General features: G+C 35.9%; 1 protein-coding gene across 2 annotated transcripts in view; it reads right to left on the reverse strand.

The window, feature by feature from the left end:
- LOC117408768 (centromere-associated protein E-like) overlaps nucleotides 1-20,546 on the reverse strand; it is a 62,735-nt gene that overhangs the window by 31,271 nt on the left and 10,918 nt on the right. For both annotated transcript variants that reach the window (XM_059000196.1, XM_059000202.1), the window contains exons 5-28: nucleotides 20,353-20,472; nucleotides 20,016-20,097; nucleotides 18,928-18,995; nucleotides 18,754-18,828; nucleotides 18,432-18,483; nucleotides 16,782-16,869; nucleotides 16,477-16,606; nucleotides 16,268-16,387; nucleotides 15,861-16,013; nucleotides 15,544-15,697; nucleotides 14,757-14,904; nucleotides 13,943-14,381; nucleotides 13,693-13,749; nucleotides 13,099-13,266; nucleotides 10,931-11,005; nucleotides 10,551-10,598; nucleotides 8,413-8,544; nucleotides 8,142-8,319; nucleotides 6,881-7,035; nucleotides 3,942-4,250; nucleotides 3,491-3,772; nucleotides 3,102-3,254; nucleotides 2,642-2,902; nucleotides 2,328-2,555 (exon numbers count right to left, since the gene is read on the reverse strand). In XM_059000196.1, the coding sequence (XP_058856179.1) occupies nucleotides 2,328-2,555; nucleotides 2,642-2,902; nucleotides 3,102-3,254; nucleotides 3,491-3,772; nucleotides 3,942-4,250; nucleotides 6,881-7,035; nucleotides 8,142-8,319; nucleotides 8,413-8,544; nucleotides 10,551-10,598; nucleotides 10,931-11,005; nucleotides 13,099-13,266; nucleotides 13,693-13,749; nucleotides 13,943-14,381; nucleotides 14,757-14,904; nucleotides 15,544-15,697; nucleotides 15,861-16,013; nucleotides 16,268-16,387; nucleotides 16,477-16,606; nucleotides 16,782-16,869; nucleotides 18,432-18,483; nucleotides 18,754-18,828; nucleotides 18,928-18,995; nucleotides 20,016-20,097; nucleotides 20,353-20,472 (3,675 nt within the window). The remainder of the gene's footprint in view (nucleotides 1-2,327; nucleotides 2,556-2,641; nucleotides 2,903-3,101; nucleotides 3,255-3,490; nucleotides 3,773-3,941; nucleotides 4,251-6,880; nucleotides 7,036-8,141; nucleotides 8,320-8,412; nucleotides 8,545-10,550; nucleotides 10,599-10,930; nucleotides 11,006-13,098; nucleotides 13,267-13,692; nucleotides 13,750-13,942; nucleotides 14,382-14,756; nucleotides 14,905-15,543; nucleotides 15,698-15,860; nucleotides 16,014-16,267; nucleotides 16,388-16,476; nucleotides 16,607-16,781; nucleotides 16,870-18,431; nucleotides 18,484-18,753; nucleotides 18,829-18,927; nucleotides 18,996-20,015; nucleotides 20,098-20,352; nucleotides 20,473-20,546) is intronic.

Below are 20,546 nucleotides of genomic sequence, written 5' to 3' on the forward strand. Positions count from 1 at the left end.
GCCTGTGTGATTTGACCTTTCAACTTATTTTTTTTATTTTTAAGGGAGCAGTGCTCTGTAGGCTACTCAGAAACAACCAATTTAAAACGTCTTGTTCCTATTATTGAAGAAAAATTACTGTTTCATTTTGAACACGGTAATAAAAACAATTGACATGCTGATTTTCTGTAATATATATATTATGTGGACACACACACACACAGAGGCAGTCAGTCCTCACACTTATGACACAATTGGTTCCTGAAAGTCGTGTTTTCCCATAGGAACAATGTTATAAATTGGGGTTACGTTCCCGACTCTGTTCAGATAATATATTTTTACAAAAATGACACATTATATTGTACTCATACAAATATGTATGAGTACAATAAGACGAGGAGCGTCTGTATATATACATAATTATATACACACACTGCCGGACGAGCAGAGAAATATGAACACAGTTTATTTCAGACACTGTCTTTCACTACATGGTGTGAAAGCCTGCATTGTATAGGATTAAAAAAAAAAAAAAAAAGTTACATTGGTGTGAAATGACTTAACTAAGTTTTGTACTCAAAGTAACATTTAAACTTGCCAGCAGTCAAAAGCAAGTCTTTATACTATTGTTTTTTTGTGTACTATTTAAAAGCTTGTGTATGTTGATGTAGCTGAACCTACATTATTTCTTGGCCTTTCCATGACATTTGTGAATTATTGCTTTTTTTCCCCCCGCAACTCGCCCGTGAAATGTACTAAAACTCACTGTAACAAAATCGTATCCTAAATAATGGTATTTAAAACAGGATTTATGTGTCTGTCTTTTTACATATCCGCCCATACTCTGGTCCCATCTCAGTTTGATACGCGACGGATTACTGTACTTTATTACATTCATAGGTTTGAATACATCTTTATTAGTGTCTTAAGATTTTTAACTGCATACACGCTTGTTTGTTTTGATTACTGTACTGGTGACATTTTGAATGTCAGGTTATATTATTGTGTGGGAGTTTATAACGTCCATCGCTTACTGCGGGTGAATCAGTCACACAAACGCACCTGTTCTAAGCAGTGGCGACTAATCTTTTTTTTTTTTTTTATTAAATTAAAAAAGGCAAAACTTTCCAATAAGGACCTTAAGTAGGGGACTTGCTTATAGGGAATCAGAAAGTTTGAGATAGTACGTCTTTCTGTTTCACGACTATACATGAACCCCTAAGTAATTGCAGCAGCAGTGTGGAGTAGTGGTTAGGGCTCTGGACTCTTGACCGGAGGGTCGTGAGTTCAATCCCAGGTGGGGGGACATTGCTGCTGTACTCTTGAGCAAGGTACTTAACCTAGATTGCTCCAGTAAAAACCCAACTGTATAAATGGGTAATTGTATGTAAAAATAACGTGTAAAAAAAAATAATGTAATTGTATGTAAAAATAATGTGACATCTTGTAACAATTGTAAGTCGCCCTGGATAAGGGCGTCTGCTAAGAAATAAATAATAATAATTGTCAAATTGTGCCAATAAGTTGGCCGGTGACTTATGATTGGCAACATGATTGGTCTTGGTGGGCGAATTGCAATGAACTAAAAGTAGAGTACCAACTGGAGATGATCCCTTGGTTCATATGGAGAACAGTATTAAATGACAGACCACAAGATAGTGTTAATTGCAACTAAATCTAACGCTACCAGATAGTGCTGGTTAGGTTTTAAGATGATCTCTACTGCAACAAACACAAATGTATCAGTCTTCTGCCCCTATATGATTGGAAAACAAGTTATTAAGTTAGTTCTGGGATTATTTGGACTAAGTGCTCTACTAAGTTGTTACTCATATGAATAAACCCTTTGTTTTAACATGTTACAAAAAGCCTGTCAGCTGGATTTTATTGACTTGTCTAATTTTATGACTTTCTTTTTAGCACAACCATTTGGACGATTATTAGGACCATCCTCTAATTTCGCCTAATTATTTTCCACTTCAGGTACTGAATACCTTTGCATTGAGAAATTTAATTGACACCTATATCTCATTCTCTTCAGTGATGATAGGGTAACGCAATATCTCTGAAAATAGGTTTTACTAGAAAACACTGTAAAATTTGCCTGTTTTCACAAAGTGTACCATTATAATTCTACACAAATATAGATTGTAAATATATATAAGAAAACACTTTGTGTCTCCACCCCACCCAGTAATTATCAAAAATCTCAAGTTTATTGATGTTTCAATGAATAAGTGGAGTCATTCTTTGTCCGGGTCTGTTCAAACCTACACAAATATAAATCAAACACAGCACCAACTGACAGATTAAAGCACATAATCTTAGGCATACTAAATGTGACTCACCAATTCAATATTCTCCTGCATGTCAGCCTTCAATTGGTTCTTTTCAGTTCTGACACCTTCCAGTATTTCTTGAAGCTCATCTCTCTCCTTAACAAGAGATGAAATTCGTTCCTGCAATGCTTCCATCTGAAGGTCAGTCTCTGAACTCGGTGCAGTGTCTCTCCTTTCAGCCAGAAGAATATCTTGTTCACTGGTTACCAACCTCAACTCCTCAGTAACCTTGTTTACCTGAAAAAATTAAATAAAATCAATATCCACTGTGAAAACTGTGTGACCAGTCATCTTTAGTTTTGAGGCACTGAATCAATACTCACAGCTTCAGTGTTCAACTGCATGACTTCTAGTTTTTGATGGAGCTCATCTCGTGCTTGTGTTGTTGTTGCCATCTTCTCCTGTAGATGTTGCAGTCTGCATGTCTGCTCTAGAGCATCCCTCTCCATGCACGCCAGTCGAGATGTACTGGTGTTCAATTCCTCCTGCAGGCACTGTATCTCCACAGCAAGCCTGTCCCGGCTCTGGAGCAGCTCCTCTTTTTCAGCCAATAGGTTGCTATAGCCTAAAGTATCTACAGAAACCTAGGAATACAAGATAAAATGTCAGCTTGTCTCAGACATTTTCAAGCTCATCTGGTTATCAGAAAGACTAGTATAAGTGTTTATATTTATATGCAATAAATTCCAAGCAGCTTCTTTTTCCAACACTATATTAAAATAATAACCATTTAAAGATTGAGGCTTATGGCACACAGGTGCGGTTAATTTTTTGTTTTCATACCTCCTTCACACATTCTGACAATTTTCTCTCTACCAATCTTTCTTCCATACTGGCCAACTGAGCTTCTTTTTCTTCAATCTGATTATTCAGGCCACCAACCAACTGCTGAGTCTGGTTCAACTCTTCCCGAGTGTTGCATAGGTCAGTCATAGTCTAAAACAACAAGAACGATTAATGTTTCATTACTGTTAAGGGTCATGATGGGAGCACAACATTTGCTATAAACAATTTAAATGAATTAATATGATGCCGATTTGTCTACAGTATATTTTTCAGAAACAATTTTACTAGTAGCAAATGTACCTGTTTCACTATCTACTAATCATTTAGTAATCAAAATTGTACAAATCCAGATCATGTTAGATTTGAAATACTGTTTAAAAACAAACCTTTTCTAGATCTTGTTGAACATTAGTCAGTGCATCTCGCTCAGACCGCACAGTCTCCAGAACTTGCTGGAGGCAATCTTTTTCTTGATTAAGAGCTTCCATCTCTCCACGGAGCTGCTGGAGTTTGTTACCCTGTTCCATCCTCTCCAATTGGGACACGTTGGTCCTCAGCTCCAGCTCTACATTCAATCTGTCCAGGCTTTCAGTCAAAGCTTCTTTCTCAGACTGGAGGCCACTCACTTCCACAGATTTCTGTTTAAGTTCATCTGACAGTGTAGTTAACTTGAAATAAATATTGAGATTTTAAGTACTGGTTTGTTTAAACAAATGTCAATATAAATTATAATATGTAATATTTATACTGATTTGTAAAGCTTGACATCTACAGATCAGCCTAAAAAAACAAGAAACATGCAAGCGATGCTAAAAGGAATTATGGTCATCAACTAACCTGTATTTCCAACGTCTGTAGATCATTTAGGAGTTGTTCTTTGTCTGCTATTAGGCTCTCAGATTCAGCCTTGATTTCACAGTTTTGAGTTGATTGCAATAACTGCTGCACTTCACCGAGCTGTTGTGTTAAATCCACCACCTTCATCTCTGCATCGTTTAGCTTGGATACGGTTTCTGACAGTTTCTCATTCGCCTGCTTAGCAGCCTCAGTCAACTCGTGAATCCTACTGTCCTTTTCAGCTATTTTGGAGATCAGGCCTTCTCTTTCAGATGTCACAATGCACAGCTCATTAGTCACACGACAGACCTAACAATGGGCATATATGTACATATTAGTATTGTGGATTTCTTTAGTGTATAGGTCTTTTTTGTTTTATTCATAATGGTCTGCAGTGTTAATAGAAATAAAGTGAATGGAATTACATTTTAGGCATCTGCTATAATCTACTGATACTTAAAGCATTCTGTGGTCCAGTTTGGTGCCTCCCCCTACTAAGGTTTACTGCTTAGTGGTGAACATTTTCTTCCCAACAAAAGTGGTAGAATATCACTGTATACTTCTTGATGCGTTGTTAAACACGAGGTGCAGCCGAGTGCCTGCAACAAACCAAGAACTGACAATATCCAGCACAACCCATGCCCTCAAGTGTCTTATTGCTTTTAAAAAGCACATTTAAATGTTTTATAAAAAAAGAAAAAAAGAAACATTTGAAAGTATAACCTTCCACAACAGAAAATAGTCCCCATCAACTAAAAATAATATATTTCAGGTAAATCATTTTCATTTGTTTCAGTAAAGGCAATTCAATTATTTTTTTAAAATACTTTAAATAACTATAAAAAAAAACCTTGCTTAGTTGTATTTCAGTTCCTTTGTCTTTGTAGAGATTAATTTGAATGTTGACGCTACACAATTATTAAAGTAACTCATTTGCTGCAGAAGGAGGTATTTAAGTGCAGGCAGAGGTTTTGCTATCATCTAATCTTGTTTGTTTATTTGGCGATGTCATGGAGTGTTCCTCTGACAAGATGTTGCTCCAGCGCTTTCTATTTTCTAGCGAGGGTGCCCAGCAACCCTGCAGGGAGGTCTCGGATCTGAGATTGCTGATGGATGTTGTTTATCTCGCTTGCAATCCAACGTTGGACAGTTTCTGTATTAAGGTACTGTGGATGCTAGGATTAGCGTATATCTGTAAGGTGCCTGCCTTCCTGCATATTCTAGGTAAAATCGTTGCTAGGTAATTCACTCCCATTGGCTCTAGCGTATACCAAATAGTGCAAGAGTGTAAGGTGCTTTGTTGGGATGCAGATAAGGCAGGCAGATTTTCTAGAAGTTTTAATAAATACTTCTCCAGTGAAGCTACTGGGCACAAGCAGTTTCATTAAAAGGTAATGGTGGCTGTAGGAACAATTGCCTTGAATTAGTAACTGTTTTTGATACAAGTGCATATCTGGATATCTCTTGGATTCATTTCTGAGCACAGCAACAGTACAGTGTGTTGAACATTTAACTGGAGCAACTTCCGAGCACAAAGGAGGGGGTAGCGAGCCCTTTGACCAATGCACTTTAACTGAAACCGGCACAAAGGGCCTCTACAGGATTGTAAATTGATCGAAACATCCGAATGAAATGCTGAACCTATACTTGATGCTAGTAAGGCAATAGGATTTAACTTGCACTGTAGTTAAATGTATTACTGGGGAACCATATTGGGTTTATTGTTTATTCTTGCTGTATTGATGTGTATATTGAACTGTTACCTCCCGATGATTAAGTTTTTCATTTCTGTACCAATAGTATTATCTAATAATCGGCTACTATATTTTAACTTACCTTGTTGTGCTTGAGGGTGTTTTGTGTGTTCATCGTAATTCTTCAATCTTACACACATCATTAAATAAAATGATTATGATGAGGTCTTAATGTGAATGCTCAGACTATTTAATAGATAACCAATAGATTGTCTATTTAGTCGATCTAATAGGGTAATGGTCATATAGTGTTTATTCAGGTTAATTAACAAATGTATTTAAATGATTTAATTAGTCAAATTAAACTTAATTGTTTAAATTAATTATTAAAACAAACAAACTAACATGATTAGCCCCACATTGCATACTTAGCTGTTTTCATAATAAGAGTCAGTTTTGTTGTCTGTTTCCCTTCCTTCCTTTCCTCTGCGCCCGAAATGTAACTGGACGTCGAACCAAACTTTACTAAACAAGACTAGTAGCTGCGTCAGGGATTAGGTAATGTGTTTAATCCTGGCCTTTTTGTCTCAGTTTATTTGTAACCACAAACACATTATTTTTAAAAGTTGTGAATTCTGTGTCACTCATTAAACTCTGTATTGCTTGCCTTTCCAATTTCTGACTGCCATAGAAATCTAAGGATATTATTTAACGGTTCTTTTATTTATTTAAGTCAACTTGTATTCGTTTATTTTATTTTTTTTCAAAAAGCCAGTCAATGACGCATTTAACAGCCCAGTTTGTTTGTTTTGTGGTATTGATTTCATTGAGTTTTCTAGTACGTCAATGTTACATTTTTGTACCTCAGCGTGACGGGTCAACTTTCTTTTCTTCAGTTTCAAGAGAGTTGCTTTCATGAATTGATGCAGCTTTGTTTTGTAACCATTTCATCAATTGTCAAGGGTGCAAACAGTTCAAAAGTGATGTTTTCAGCATCTTTCATGACGGCAGGTTTTCTGGACAGGTGTTTTCTTTGATTTTACATGGCGCAGTGATACGTGGCTAGCACACGTGCAGCGATTTGCCTTTATTCAGAAGCAGTTCCTAATCGTGACATTTTGTTGGATATTGTAACAACTTGGAACACTGATAGATAAATAAGCATGCAGCATTCTAACACTCCGTTTTATAATGTAAAAGGATCTTTATGCACCCAAGCTTACACAGTGCACCCACATTTCTCACCTGCTTCATTAGTCCTGCAACTTTTTCAGGTAGGTGCTGGAGTGCTGATGAAGCATCAACCTCCTCCTTTAAAGCAGTTTTATCTGCAAACGTTTGCTTTAATTCCTTCTTTAGATCTGCAACTCTTCTTTCTAGCTCAATACGTTCAATCAGATCTGGAAAGCAAAATAAATACAAAGACTTCACTAAACACATTTTATGTTACTGCAGCTCAGACTACTCAGCATTATTTTATTTTTTTTAGTAAAAGGCTATATTATTTAAAGTCCATTGTGAGTAGTTCTGGGACAAATAGCCGAACAAATATTTGACCTGTATTGAGATAGAAAATTCATGATGTTCATATTTCGCTAGAAATTAGAAAAATACCTTGCACTTATTTACCACCTCATAACAAGTCACGTGACAGTTTCAAACATGGCAAATGAAAAAGAGCTCTGTGTGATGGGAGATTAATATATAAAAAACCAGGATCAACAAAGCAGCTCTTGAGCCTCTATTTAAATGTTTTAGACAGCAGAAAGTAAAACCAAATTATGCGCATGCATAGTGATCTCAATGGAATGCCACCTGGGGCAAAAACATGTGCTGCTTTAGAGCAAGTCAGAACCTCATGGGACAGAAAAAAAAGGCAAGCACATTATTCTGAAATGCCTCACTTAAACAGTGCCCAACTTGCTGGAAACGTGTAGCAATTTTTATATAGGATTGTATAGATCATACATTATATTATACATTTTTCGTTGCGACTTTGTTGTGTAATAAACGAGAACCAAAATGGTGCGTTTTTTTCCCCCCTTCATTTTACAACGCCATTTCCACGTTTGTTTTATTTTAAGTGTTTAAAGTTAAATTTCAGTTTGTTCAGCTACAAAAAAGCACAAGTAAACCTCATGTTATTACTTTATGAAAACGTGTCTATGGCCACTGGTTTACTGTGAACTGTTCTTAGCATCCTTTTTTTGTAGTTAATTCACTGGGGTAAAGTAAGGCTTACACAATGTATTCTTTATTCCCGTGATATTTTCTACTTTTAACGTGCTACATATTGCTGTAAAATAAAGGTACACACACACACGGGCCACGCCCCCCTAAGCCTGCCTGTGTTCTGAGCAATATAATGGCTTTTATTACTTTTTGAAAACGAACGAATATTTAAATTGTAAGCGAATATCCGAACATGTAAATCCTGCGTTTGTTCCAGCAGTAATGGCGAATTAACGTCTCACATCTTGTATAAAAGAAACTATATAAAACATACCTTTGGGAACCTTGCCATCCAGAAGTGCAGTTAGTTTAGTGTTTTCATTAAAGGCCTGCTGCAGTTCCTTCTGCAGATCAGTTTGCATGTTCTTATAGCGTAACTTTTCAGCCTCCAGCTGACTGCATGAAGTCAGCATATCCTTTTCCATCTGCTGATACTTCACTGTCATTTCATCCTGTCAAAGACACAGAATAGGACATTTAAGTTCATGTCCAGTCACACTGTCATGCAAAAATAAAATAAAATAAAAATACAAACCAGTATTTACCATTTTTTCCTTCATCTCCAGATTTTCACTTCTAAGGATTGCAAATTCTTTCTTGGTGTCACGAGTGACAGTCTCTGCATCTTCAAGCGAATGTCTTAGTTTATGAATCTGCTCCACCAAATCTTTATCAACCTTTAATAAATATTGCAGAATCAAAAAAGTAAGAAATTAGGAATTCCTAGAACAGACACCCCCAAAAAATTACTGTTACCAATATTTCATATACAGATGTGCTCAAATTTGTTGGTACCCTTACAGCTCATTGAAATAATGCTTCATTCCTCCTGAAAAGTGATTAAATTAAAAGCTATTTTATCATGTATACTTGCATGCCTTTGGTATGTCATAGAATAAAGCAAAGAAGCTGTGAAAAGAGATGAATTATTGCTTATTCTACAAAGATATTCTAAAATGGCCTGGACACATTTGTTGGTACCCCTTAGAAAAGATAATAAATAAATTGGATTATAGTGATATTTCAAACTAATTAGTTTCTTTAATTAGTATCACACATGTCTCCAATCTTGTAATCAGTCATTCAGCCTATTTAAACGGAGAAAAGTAGTCACTGTGCTGTTTGGTATCATTGTGTGCACCACACTGAACATGGACCAGAGAAAGCAAAGGAGAGAGTTGTCTGAGGAGATCAGAAAGAAAATAATAGACAAGCATGGTAAAGGTAAAGGCTACAAGACCATCTCCAAGCAGCTTGATGTTCCTGTGACAACAGTTGCAAATATTATTAAGAAGTTTAAGGTCCATGGAACTGTAGCCAACCTCCCTGGGCGCGGCCGCAAGAGGAAAGTCACATCAGCTCTATGTTCACAGACGAAAAAATGAAGCTTTCAAAGAAAAGAACACCATACCTACATTGAAACATGGAGGAGGCTTGGTTATGTTTTGGGGCTGCTTTGCTGCGCCTGGCACAGGGTGCCTTGAATCTGTGCAGGGCACAATGAAATCAAGACTATCAAGGCATTCTGGAGCCAAACGTACTGCCCAGTGTCAGAAAGCTCTGTCTCAGTCGCAGGTCATGCGTCCTCTAACAGGATAATGACCCAAAACACACAGCTAAAAGCACCCAAGAATGGATAAGAACAAAACATTGGACTATTCTGAAGTGGCCTTCTAGGAGTCCTGATCTGAATCCTATCGAACATCTATGGAAAGAGCTGAAACTTGCAGTCTGGAGAAGGCACCCATCAAACCTGAGACAGCTGGAGCAGTTTGCTCAGGAAGTGTGGGCCAAACTACCTGTTAACAGGTGCAGAAGTCTCATTGAGAGCTACAGAAAACGTTTGATTGCAGTGATTGCCTCTAAAGGTTGTGCAACAAAATATTAGGTTAGCGGTCCCATCATTTTTGTCCATGCCATTTTCATTTGTTTTATTATTTACAATATTATGTTGAATAAAAAAATCAAAAGCAAAGTCTGATTTCTATTAAATATGGAATAAACAATGGTGGATGCCAATTACTTTTGTCAGTTTCAAGTTATTTCAGAGAAAACTGTGCATTCTTCGTTTTTTGTGGAGGGGTACCAACAAATTTGAGCACGTCTGTGTGTGTGTGTAGTCTTTCTGCTATGCAAATGTTTGATTTGATGTTCATAAATAAAACTTGAGTTTTATACAATCGTTTGTCTTTCATTATCATATTACAGCTGTATGTGTTATACATTTGTTGAGGTGGGTAACCTTTTGTGTATCTTGAATAATTTAGTGAACCAGTCAAAGCTACAAAGCTAGATCCGCCCCTGATAATCACCAATTGATTGATTGTGTTCACTGTTAAATAAAACCAAAACGCTGCAAGTTATATTCTACTTGTTTGTGTGTTTTGTGAGACGGGTAAGAGGCAAGTAGATTTTTCTAGCATTTTGTCCCTTGACATTTTTTTTTTTTTTTTTAAATTGCACACCCCTGGTCTGTATATATAAAATGATAAATCCATTCAATTGCTTAAATAGGACTCCATGGTGCATATAATACTTAACCAACATGTTGATTTTCATAAGCATGGTACTTAAAGGGCCTTATTTTAAATGGTCTAAATAGCATATAAGCCACTTGTTTTGAGAAACAAAATAGGCCCCAAGTCCACTTGTTGCCTTATTTGCTTATGGATCAGGGACTTACCGATGACTGTAGGTCTGCAATCAACTCTTTAGCCCGAGAAAGTTCAGCCTGAGAAATAAAAATAAATAATGCAGGCATTCTGGAAACTATAGTTAATTATAGGCAGTAATACAGCAAACACATAGGAATTGATGAGTGGTCACTGCGGGTGATCTGTAATACGAGTTTGACCATTTCAGATGCAAGTGGTATAAAATTCTCAGCAATACCAGTTAAAATGTAATTGCTTAAGAATTTGAAAAATATGTAAGTATTAAATACAATGATCAATACATATATACATATATACATATATATATTTTTTTCTTAAAAAAAAAAAAAAAAATTCTGTGCAGATTTAAAGACGACAGACCTATCAACAGTCAACAGCACAACCTCACCTTAAGGCCTTGGATACATACTTCAGCATTTTCAGTGCCTGCCTTTAAGCTGGTGATTTCATGCATTAGGTCAGCCTGCAAGGGCAATTAAACAGGCAAAAAGCATTGGAGGAGTTAGGAAGCAGCCACCAATTAAAAGACCTCCCATTTCAACAGCAGAAGGGCAGGGTTGATTATGTCTTGAGTTAGACAGTGAAAAACCATAGCTTTAAAAGACCCATTTTATATAGAAGCCTTATCCAAGGAATAGGTTTCAACAATATTTAGTTTACCTTTATATCCCATTAATTAATAAGCCTCTTTCAAAACATGAAGTAATTTGAACCAAGTGGCTAATGAAGATTGTTGCTCATCTCTCTGTGGAAACAAATGTTATGGTGCGTGGCTTCAGAAATGCCAGAATCAGTGATTCTTGTCACACCCAGGACAATGCCACAGATATTGCTAGTGAAAATGAAATCACAAATGCATAGTACATAACGATATACTCTCCGATTAAAAACAGAATCTGTGGCCAGTACTACAAACCCGACTTATTAATCTTCCATGTATTACTGTAATTATTGAATATTACCATTACTACTTACAGCAGTGTTAGTTATTGCCTTTGTACTAGTTTTTGAATAAGGTCAGTTGTCACTGAAGTCATACGAACAGCAGCAATTCTTTTTTTTGGGTTGACTTTTAAACTGGCTTTTTTATTTTTGTACGCTTTGGGGTGCTTATGAAAAGCATTTTACAAAATTAAATGTTGCTGTTGTTGAACAAACTAAAAGTCAATTCAACCAAGTTATGCTTGTGCACTCCGCCAATATAAATGGAGCAAATATCAAAACAGTTGTGGTGCAGCTAAATTTTCTGGCCCTGTAAATAAAGGGTTTTTTTTGTTAAAAATGACAGTAACATGTACTTGTCAATTGTATCAATAAAAACTAACATTTGATATGCTGTATATAAAAATAATTAAAAGCACTTGTATAATGCCTTCCCGATTAATTGAGCTCTTGCAGGGCTTCAAATTAATGATGGCCATGCAGCAATTGTCATGGGTGCCCTTCTTAATTGCCGCAATGTCTAGTCACTGCAATTATGGCCGCTGTTCCCTTTTTGCTGCAGCAGATTGAGACATATCAAATTAGGAAGTGGTTGGATCCAAACAATAACAGGATTATGTGATTTGCGTGGTTAAAAGATTAAGTAGCAGGTTTCCGAAAAATGTAGCGTTACACATTCCCACGTGTTGCTACAACTTTTTACACTTCTAACTTTAAAGTCTTTTTTAAAGCTCTTTTCAAAATGTCAGCTCCAGTGAAGTGATAGTGTAAGGATTATTGCCCAGATTGTCAAACAGGTAACACAGCAATAACAATCCATGATGTGGTACGAAAAAGAAAAGCCAGAGCACTTAAAGAAAAAAAACAAAAAAAACATCTCTTCCTGTAGCAATTTAGATGGCAGATCTCAAACCCCATGCACTAGAGTGGCCATTTTAAAGAGGATGCTACCAATGAAAAAAATAAATAAAATACATGTACATTTAAAACAGTTGTAGCAACACATGGGGGAAATATAATGCTGTATTTTACTTTGTCACATCAGAAGAAAAAAAAACATAAAACAAAGCACATGGACTTCTACTGTGCATACTAAGAACATAAGAAAGTTTACAAACGAGGGGAGGCCATTCAGCCCATCTAGCTCGTTTGGTTGTTAGTAGCTTATTGATCCAAGAATCTCATCAAGCAGCTTTTTGAAGGATCCCAGGTTGTCAGCTTCAACACTACATAAGTGTCATCTCAGAAAAGAGATGTCAAGAGTTGTGGGTTTTTCAGGTTTAAAAATAGTTACTTTTGTAACTCACTTGAATATGGTTCAAGTACCGTTATCCGCTTATTTTAAAATTTCCTTTACCACAACAAAACCAAGATGGTAGGAAATACTTTTCTATATTGTATTAGTGTTTATCATTATTAATTGTCCATCTTAAGATAAAAAATCAATTTACGTTGTTTCAGTTCATGCAACACAGTGCATCAGCATTTTGTATGTTACACGGGGAAACAATATTTCAGTTTACCTTACGTTAAACTGTAGAAATATTTAATTATGAACGAATATCTAAACTTGAAAATCCTGTGTTTATATACATAAGAGATAGACCTTTTTACCTCATGTTCATGCCGAACTTCTTTCTCCAGAGCCTCAAATTCATGCATTTCATTCTTCTCCTTAAGTTTGAATTGCAATTCTTTTTTTTCATTTCTTAACCCTTCATTTTCCAGTGTCATGTTATCACAAGCATCACGGAGCACATCCATCTCCGAAAGCAATTTCTCCTGTGTAGACAAAGGAACTCGAGATTAACATTTAGCAAAGAATAATTATGCAAATAAAAGAAAGAAAAAGCACCCCAGTGGCCATACTATAAAATACAGTTTTACCAGACAAAAGGTAAATAAAAATTGGACGGCTATCCAAAATACAGTATAGACTTCAACAGCTAAGATCCCAGTCAGAGTACCTTGACAAAAAGAATGTTAATGAGCTCTATCAGCAATATATGTCACAAACTTACACTACATACATATTAAGGAGCACAATTAGACATTTGGTAATCACTCACTAAAAACTGGAAAGAAATCCAGTCAGCTGTAAACGCTTCAAGTCACAAAAACAAGTGAATATAACAACTTTCACAAAGGTATACATTATAATGTACAACGTTTAAAAAAGTTACTTTTGTTTAATTAATGCAATCATACCTTCTCAGCCTCCAGTGCTTCACAAAGCTGTATAGTCTCCAATAAATCCTTTTGATACTGTATAGATCAAACAAATAGTTTAAATTCAACAAAAATCGTTTCATTGTGCACAACAAGCAGTACTGATTTTCAAGCAAACAGTCAATTCATTTCTAAAATGTGCAAGTTGTAATCCAATCATATTGTACCAGTGACCTATATTCATTGTTATAGAAACCGTTAACTACATTGACTTTTTCAGAATACTAACCAGTTGATCCTGAAGATTATTCTTGCCTTGGTTCTCCTGAATGTGAAGACTATGCTCCAGCTCCATAATCCTTTTCTCCAAAGCCGCTTTACTTTCAGTATATTCTTCTTTAGATGTTGAATGCTGCTGTTCCAGCTCTAGAATTCTCTCTTCTAGGCCCTTCCCAACATATTCCTGTTCTAGCTCTTTTTCCAAGAGTTGCCGCTCCAAATCAGCAATCCGCTCGTCAAGGACCCTTTTCACTTCCTCGTGTTCTGCTCCTTTAACCTCCCCAGTTTGGGACTGTAGCTGCTGCTCTAGTTCAGACACCCTTTTCTCCAAGAAGCTTCTCATTCCAGTTAGTTGAACTTTTTCATTTCTTTCACTTTGAAGCTGCCGTTCCAAATTTGCAATTTTTGCTTCCTTGTCATCCATTTGAGGAGAAGCCACATCACATGCACTAAATTGTAATAACATTTTAGAATTCAAGCCACATAATTGGTTTTGATTTTAGCAGTTCAGAAGTAAAAATCAAATGTACCTATATAGTTTCATAGTGTACTGTTGTGACCAATGCATTCTACATATTTATTGTACTGGATTGAAGAGACCTCCACCAATAAGTTTACCTGGATATAAGGGTCACATTTGCATATCCCTTACATACAACACCCTCAGAGCATTAGGTTATACGTTAAGGGTAGTGTATAACTAAATATAAAAAAGAGAACTGTACAAAACTAAATTCCAACCAGACATGGCTGTACTAAGCAAGCTTATAGGTTTAAAAAAAAAAAAAAAGAAAGAAAGAAAAAAGCATTACTGTTTTCCTTACCTTTCCTGTCCATCAAATAGCGGATATTCCTCTAAAAGAGTGGAATAAGCATTCCTACTCCTGCGAACAGCTACGTTACGACTTGCATCTAGTTCAAATGGATCATCCAAGGTATGTGACCATGAATCCTCAATTTCAGTACAATCAGCTGTTAAAAAAAAAACACACACACACCACACAAACAGTGGGGTTATTTACTGGATCACAATTAATCAAACAATTTTAATTGCATTTTCTTTCAAATCATGAATGATACATTTCATAAGGCTCACAACATGTTATTAAATACATCTTTGAAAAATGTAATTGAATACTCTAGCTACAATTTAAATAGAAAACATTAAACTGACCAAAATATCTATGAATAGACAATATCCCATTCTGTATTCAGATTTGCTATTAAAAGTGTGATTGGTTAAGTTGAACTTACTTATAAATGCCCTGTTGACATTTCTCAGTTTTATTTATTTATTTGTTTTTTTGAAGTTTACCTTTTCACTGCTCTTGTACAATTTATATACTTTGCATAAATTATTTTATTATTTTCTCCCAATTTGGCATATCCAATTATTTTTAGGCTCAGCTCACTGCTACCACACCCGCGCTGGCTCGGGAGCGTCTAAGACTCACCGTGCAGCCACCTCAGAGCTACAGCTTCAGATATATAGTCCATTTACATTTTTAGGCATTATGTTGAGGTGCAGGGCAGTCTGACAATATATTATTTAATATAAAGACTGAAATGTACAATGACTGGAAATAATTAAACTTCAGGCTTCCAACTTACAGTCATCAAATTCAGCTAGTGTTGACATTTCACATTTCATTCTTTTGACAAAAGGTTCAGATGTAGGCAAACCATCAAACTTAAATCCTCCACTTGATTGCAAGCTGTCACGCAATTTCCCTGGGGCCCAGGTAACTCTCCTCTTATTTTTTATCTGTAAATGATATATGAAAAGGCTTTAAAAAAACGATCTTTACATAATAAGATATAAGCATTTAAGTGCCTTTCAATGAACAGCCATCAATAACAAAAACGTGTAGGTTACAATGTTTTAGAAGCTGCTCATGCCCCTCATCCACTTACACACACACACACACCTTTTGTTCCTTCTTTGAGAAATCTGAGGTAATAATCATTTTGGTCAAGTTCTTTATTCTATCTTCTTGTTCTCTTTGAAGTTGTTCCTTTTCCAACAGTAGCTGTGCCAATTCAATCTTCTCAGTTGCCTGTGCACGTGTCTCAGAAAAAACCTGTACAGAAAAAAAAAAGTTTAATTTTACATTATATATATATATATATATATATATATATATATATATATATATATAAAATAAAAAAAAACCTTCTTAAATAAAACCCCTAAACACCAGCACTCTTTTTTTGTTGTAAATTCAGACTTGATTGGAGCAACAAAACAGACAAAACAGAACAGACAGAAATCTCAGACCGAAACAAAGCAGACAGAAATCTGCAAGGAGCATCACATATACCAAAATGTACTTGCCTCTTCCAGACGTTTCTTGAGATCCACAATTTCATTTCGATATCTTTTCATCAATGCCTCGTCATCCAACACCTCATTGACATGAGGATCATTCTTCATGTGTTTAGCAGTGCTGGCAAACTGGGGCAGGAGGGTCATTAAGGCATTAAATCACTTTCTCAATACAATTGCACTGACAATAATGAGACAGTAATAGCAAGATATTTTACCTGAAGAGTGCTGAGTGTTTCTTCAATTGTGGCTGGAGTGATTGTGCAAATGATCACTGTTTTTGCATTACCACCCAAAGAATTTTGAAGGATTCTGGTAAGTTTGCTGTCTCTATAATTGATAAATCCCCTGTGAGTAAATAACACATTTTGTTAAATTCCATTGTCTATTACTGCTTCACATTATCAAAGTAATTTTTAGATCTGTACAAGCTTCTTTCAATTGCCTTTAGGCATGGTGAACATAAGATAGACATTTCATTTTTAACAAGGAATCCCAAACACTTAGTAATGATTCAGCTTACCCAGCATGGCCATCACTCAGCTTTTTGATTACTTGGCCAATGACGAACAAACTCCGGTTAATATTGCAGCCTTCTTTCAGTCTAAGTCCTAAAACAAAATAAACTCTCACCAATTGAGGTTTAAGGGCACATGTGTTTGAACATGAAATGTTTGCTGTGTATTTACTTTATCTTATGGTGTATTTAGGATCGGGTTAATACCAATAGTTGTGACTTTGTATTGAAATGTTTGCTCATCAGCAGCTAGACAAATGTGTAACCATCCATAAATAACCTTGTGTAGAATCTAAAACACACATAATCGTTTTGTACTTTTAACATAAGTAGCTTGATTAGATATAGTATACAACTGAGTAAAAGGTGCATTAGAGAATGTACTGAGTTTTAGAGAGTCCATGTAATTAGTTGCAGCACCTGCAAGGCCTAATGCTATGTGAACCAAAACTGTTGATAAAGATTTTAAGCAAACAGAATGATGTAACCACAACAATGTGTACTACTGGGTGAAACACAGAAGCAGTTATGAAATATGAAAACATTAAAAGGCCCGGTCCACACTACATAACCGATCTCGAGAAAACGTTTGAATTAATCCAGCTCAAAGCGTCCACACTGAAGTACCATTTCATGTTTACTCAGGCTTAATGTGTACACACACTACTAAAAAAGTTTGGTTACAGTTCCTAGCAGCGTAGTGGACTGTGAGACTTAATACAACAGTATCCCACCATGCACTGTCTGTTTACAACCTTGCAAATATGGAGCCCGTGCCCATGGAAGACATAGCACTGCTTAGCATGAACATTATGGGTTAATTTCTTAAAAACACAAGCTATCAGCAACGGTCTTGCCATAGGCAAGCTTTGCATAGGCTCCTGCACTGGTTAGGTGTTCTTTCAAAGCCTGCTTCTTGCAGGCAAGTAGACATTTTATCAGAAATGTGTGCATTTCGTTCAAGAACTTCATTGCTCCAGATATTAAGAAGTGCCTTGATTCTGGCATCTGACCACGTCATTCGACGATCCACCATTTTACAACACAAGCCTAAAATGGTACAACAGTATTGATGGTCGTTCTCAACTCCTTAAGGCACCTGTTCAGAGTACTGTATTTGTAATGTCCACGCACCAAAACATAAGAGAACATTTTGGGATATTGGAGGATGCACAGAAAATGTATTTCAGTATTACAGTATTACAGTGTCCACACTTCTGACAAACCGCACTACCTGATTTGATCTCATTTAGAACCGGACTAGACTACCTCCTGAGGTGGTCTCAAGTCCAGTACTAAACACTGCGCAGTGTAGACAGTAACCATATTTAGCACTTTTAAGATGATCTGAAAGCAACCAATATGGTTTAAAGGCATAGTGTGGACAGGGCCCAAGTTAGGTATAAATCAGGGTAATTTAGAGCTTTTGTTGCACCAGGAAGAATGAAATAAAGACAGTCTGGCCATCTCTCCAGAATATAGGTTAAATATTAGTATTAAACTGACCAATTATTGTATTGAGCGAATCATTCTGGGTAACCCATCAGAAAGACTTACATCAGTGAGCCACTTAACACATCTAAAATTACTGATCATTTTCTAGAAAGAAAAAGAAAAACATTGACACCTTGTAGTCTAAATAGAGCAAAACTTTACCTGCTGCTCCAGTTTGGCTCGCTCTTTCACTTCCTGCCAAGTCAACCAAATTCTATAAAAACAAAATAAAATAACAAATACACTTGATTTACCCTCACATAGGAGTAATATACATGTTTATAATATTCTAATTAATTTGGTCTATAGATATTCGTCAAATAACAGAAGCATAACAAAGTATCATTGTTGTTTGTATTGCTTTCTTTTTAAGTGGGTTCTTTTCTATATATATATATATATATATATATATATATATATAATGCATCTATTGAACAGAATGGTCAAATGTTTTATTACTGTATTTACAAATATTGTAGCTTACCAGATGGGAAACCATGACTGCTCCATCCACATTTTCTCCATTAGAAGGCTCGCTTTTTTCTCTGCTTTCCAAAATCTACAATAAAAAGCATTTAAATAAATAAATAAATAAATAAATAAATAAATAAATAGCTGGTAATAGATAATACTGCTATTGTATTGTTAAAGAACTTACCATTCTGAAAATTGTATGAGACCTGCTGCTTCGCTCATTCATTTTGGTCTCTCCGTAATGACGATTTTCTTTCAAAAGACAAAAGGAGAGAGAGAGAGAGAGAGAGAGAGAGAGAGAGAGAGAGAGAGAGAGAGAGAGAGAGAGAGAGAGAGAGAGAGAGAGAGAGAGAGAGAGAGAGAGAGAGAGAGAGAGAGAGAGAGAGAGAGAGAGAGAGAGAGAGAGAGAGAGAGAGAGAGAGAGAGGAGAAACACATTAGACCGTTTAATTCTAAACTACCTGTTACTTAGCCAGAACATTAGCCAGACATTCTGAATGTTCCGCTGTCCTCTACAGTGGGTGCGTTAAGTAACTGAGCATCTCAGAGCAAGAATTTTTCTGCTCCCTAAGATCAATAAAATTTGCTCTGTAGTGTTCTGAGCTGCTCGGGGTGGGGGGGGGGGGGGTGGAACTGAACATGCCGTTAATTCTACATTTTCTGATTCTGTATACTTTTAAGATTAAGTTGGTCCTTTATAAGGCCTAATAAAAGAGAAGCATAAGGAGGCAGTCTTTCCAACAATATAATCCCTTCCAATGTAATCACATTTTTATAGATGCATTGAGACCGAACACAAAACAAACAATCTGCTATTTTTGAAATGCATATATTTTGTACCTGTAGTAAACAAACAACCCATACTATAGAACATTACATTTCCACATTAGAAGGGTACATAAGGACCTTTTTTATTGTGTTACATGTTCCCATGTGTTGCTACAACTGTTTACTTAAGGTGTGTGTATTGTTTTATTTTTTTCCTGCTCACATATGTAACTAAGATGGATTTACCAGTGGAAGGAGGATGATGGGAAATGTAGTTCTGAGAGGTCAATGCGGGTACATGGGAAGCCATCTTGAGGCAGGGAATGCAATTTTAAAAAAGTGGTCAAAATGTTAAAAAAAAATTAATTAAAATACACACACCTTACGTAAACAGTTTTAGCAACACATGGGAACATGTAATACAATAAAATAAAAAGGTCTTTATGTACCCTTTAAGCCTTCTTACACACAAAGTACAACCACAAAAAAGTCAAGTGCTTCTTACTCTCTCCTTTCTTTATCCACTCCAGAACATGCTTTGCGGTTACAACAACTTCTTCAGACAGATCAGCAACGTATACAGTTCTCTGAGGGAAAAAAAAATAAAAATCAATACAATAATCCAACTGTAAAAGCGTTTTTTTTTTTTTTATGGTGCATAATTAGTAACATATTAAAAGTTAAGAAATTACTCAGAAGAGTACAATCTGGTATCATGTGATCCTATTAACAAGAGTGACATTTCTAAATAACCGAGGTGTTTAAACCAAATTACAGAAAACTAAAAACATATAGGCCAATCAGTCCTGAAGAAACAAGTACAAAAAATAACACACACTTACATTCATATCCTCACGAATTTCTAAAGGTTTCTTTTTCCTACTGTCACAGAGTAGATCTGTTACAGTCTCATTGTATATTTCCATGTAGGACACACGGAGCAGAAACTCCCTATTAGGGGTCTAAAAGAAACAAGCACATTAAAAAAAACATACCTTTAGCAATTAAAAAAAAAAAAAAAAAAAAAAAGACAAAA

The sequence above is a fragment of the Acipenser ruthenus genome, chromosome 2, assembly GCF_902713425.1.
Source record: "Acipenser ruthenus chromosome 2, fAciRut3.2 maternal haplotype, whole genome shotgun sequence".
NCBI lineage: Eukaryota > Metazoa > Chordata > Actinopteri > Acipenseriformes > Acipenseridae > Acipenser > Acipenser ruthenus.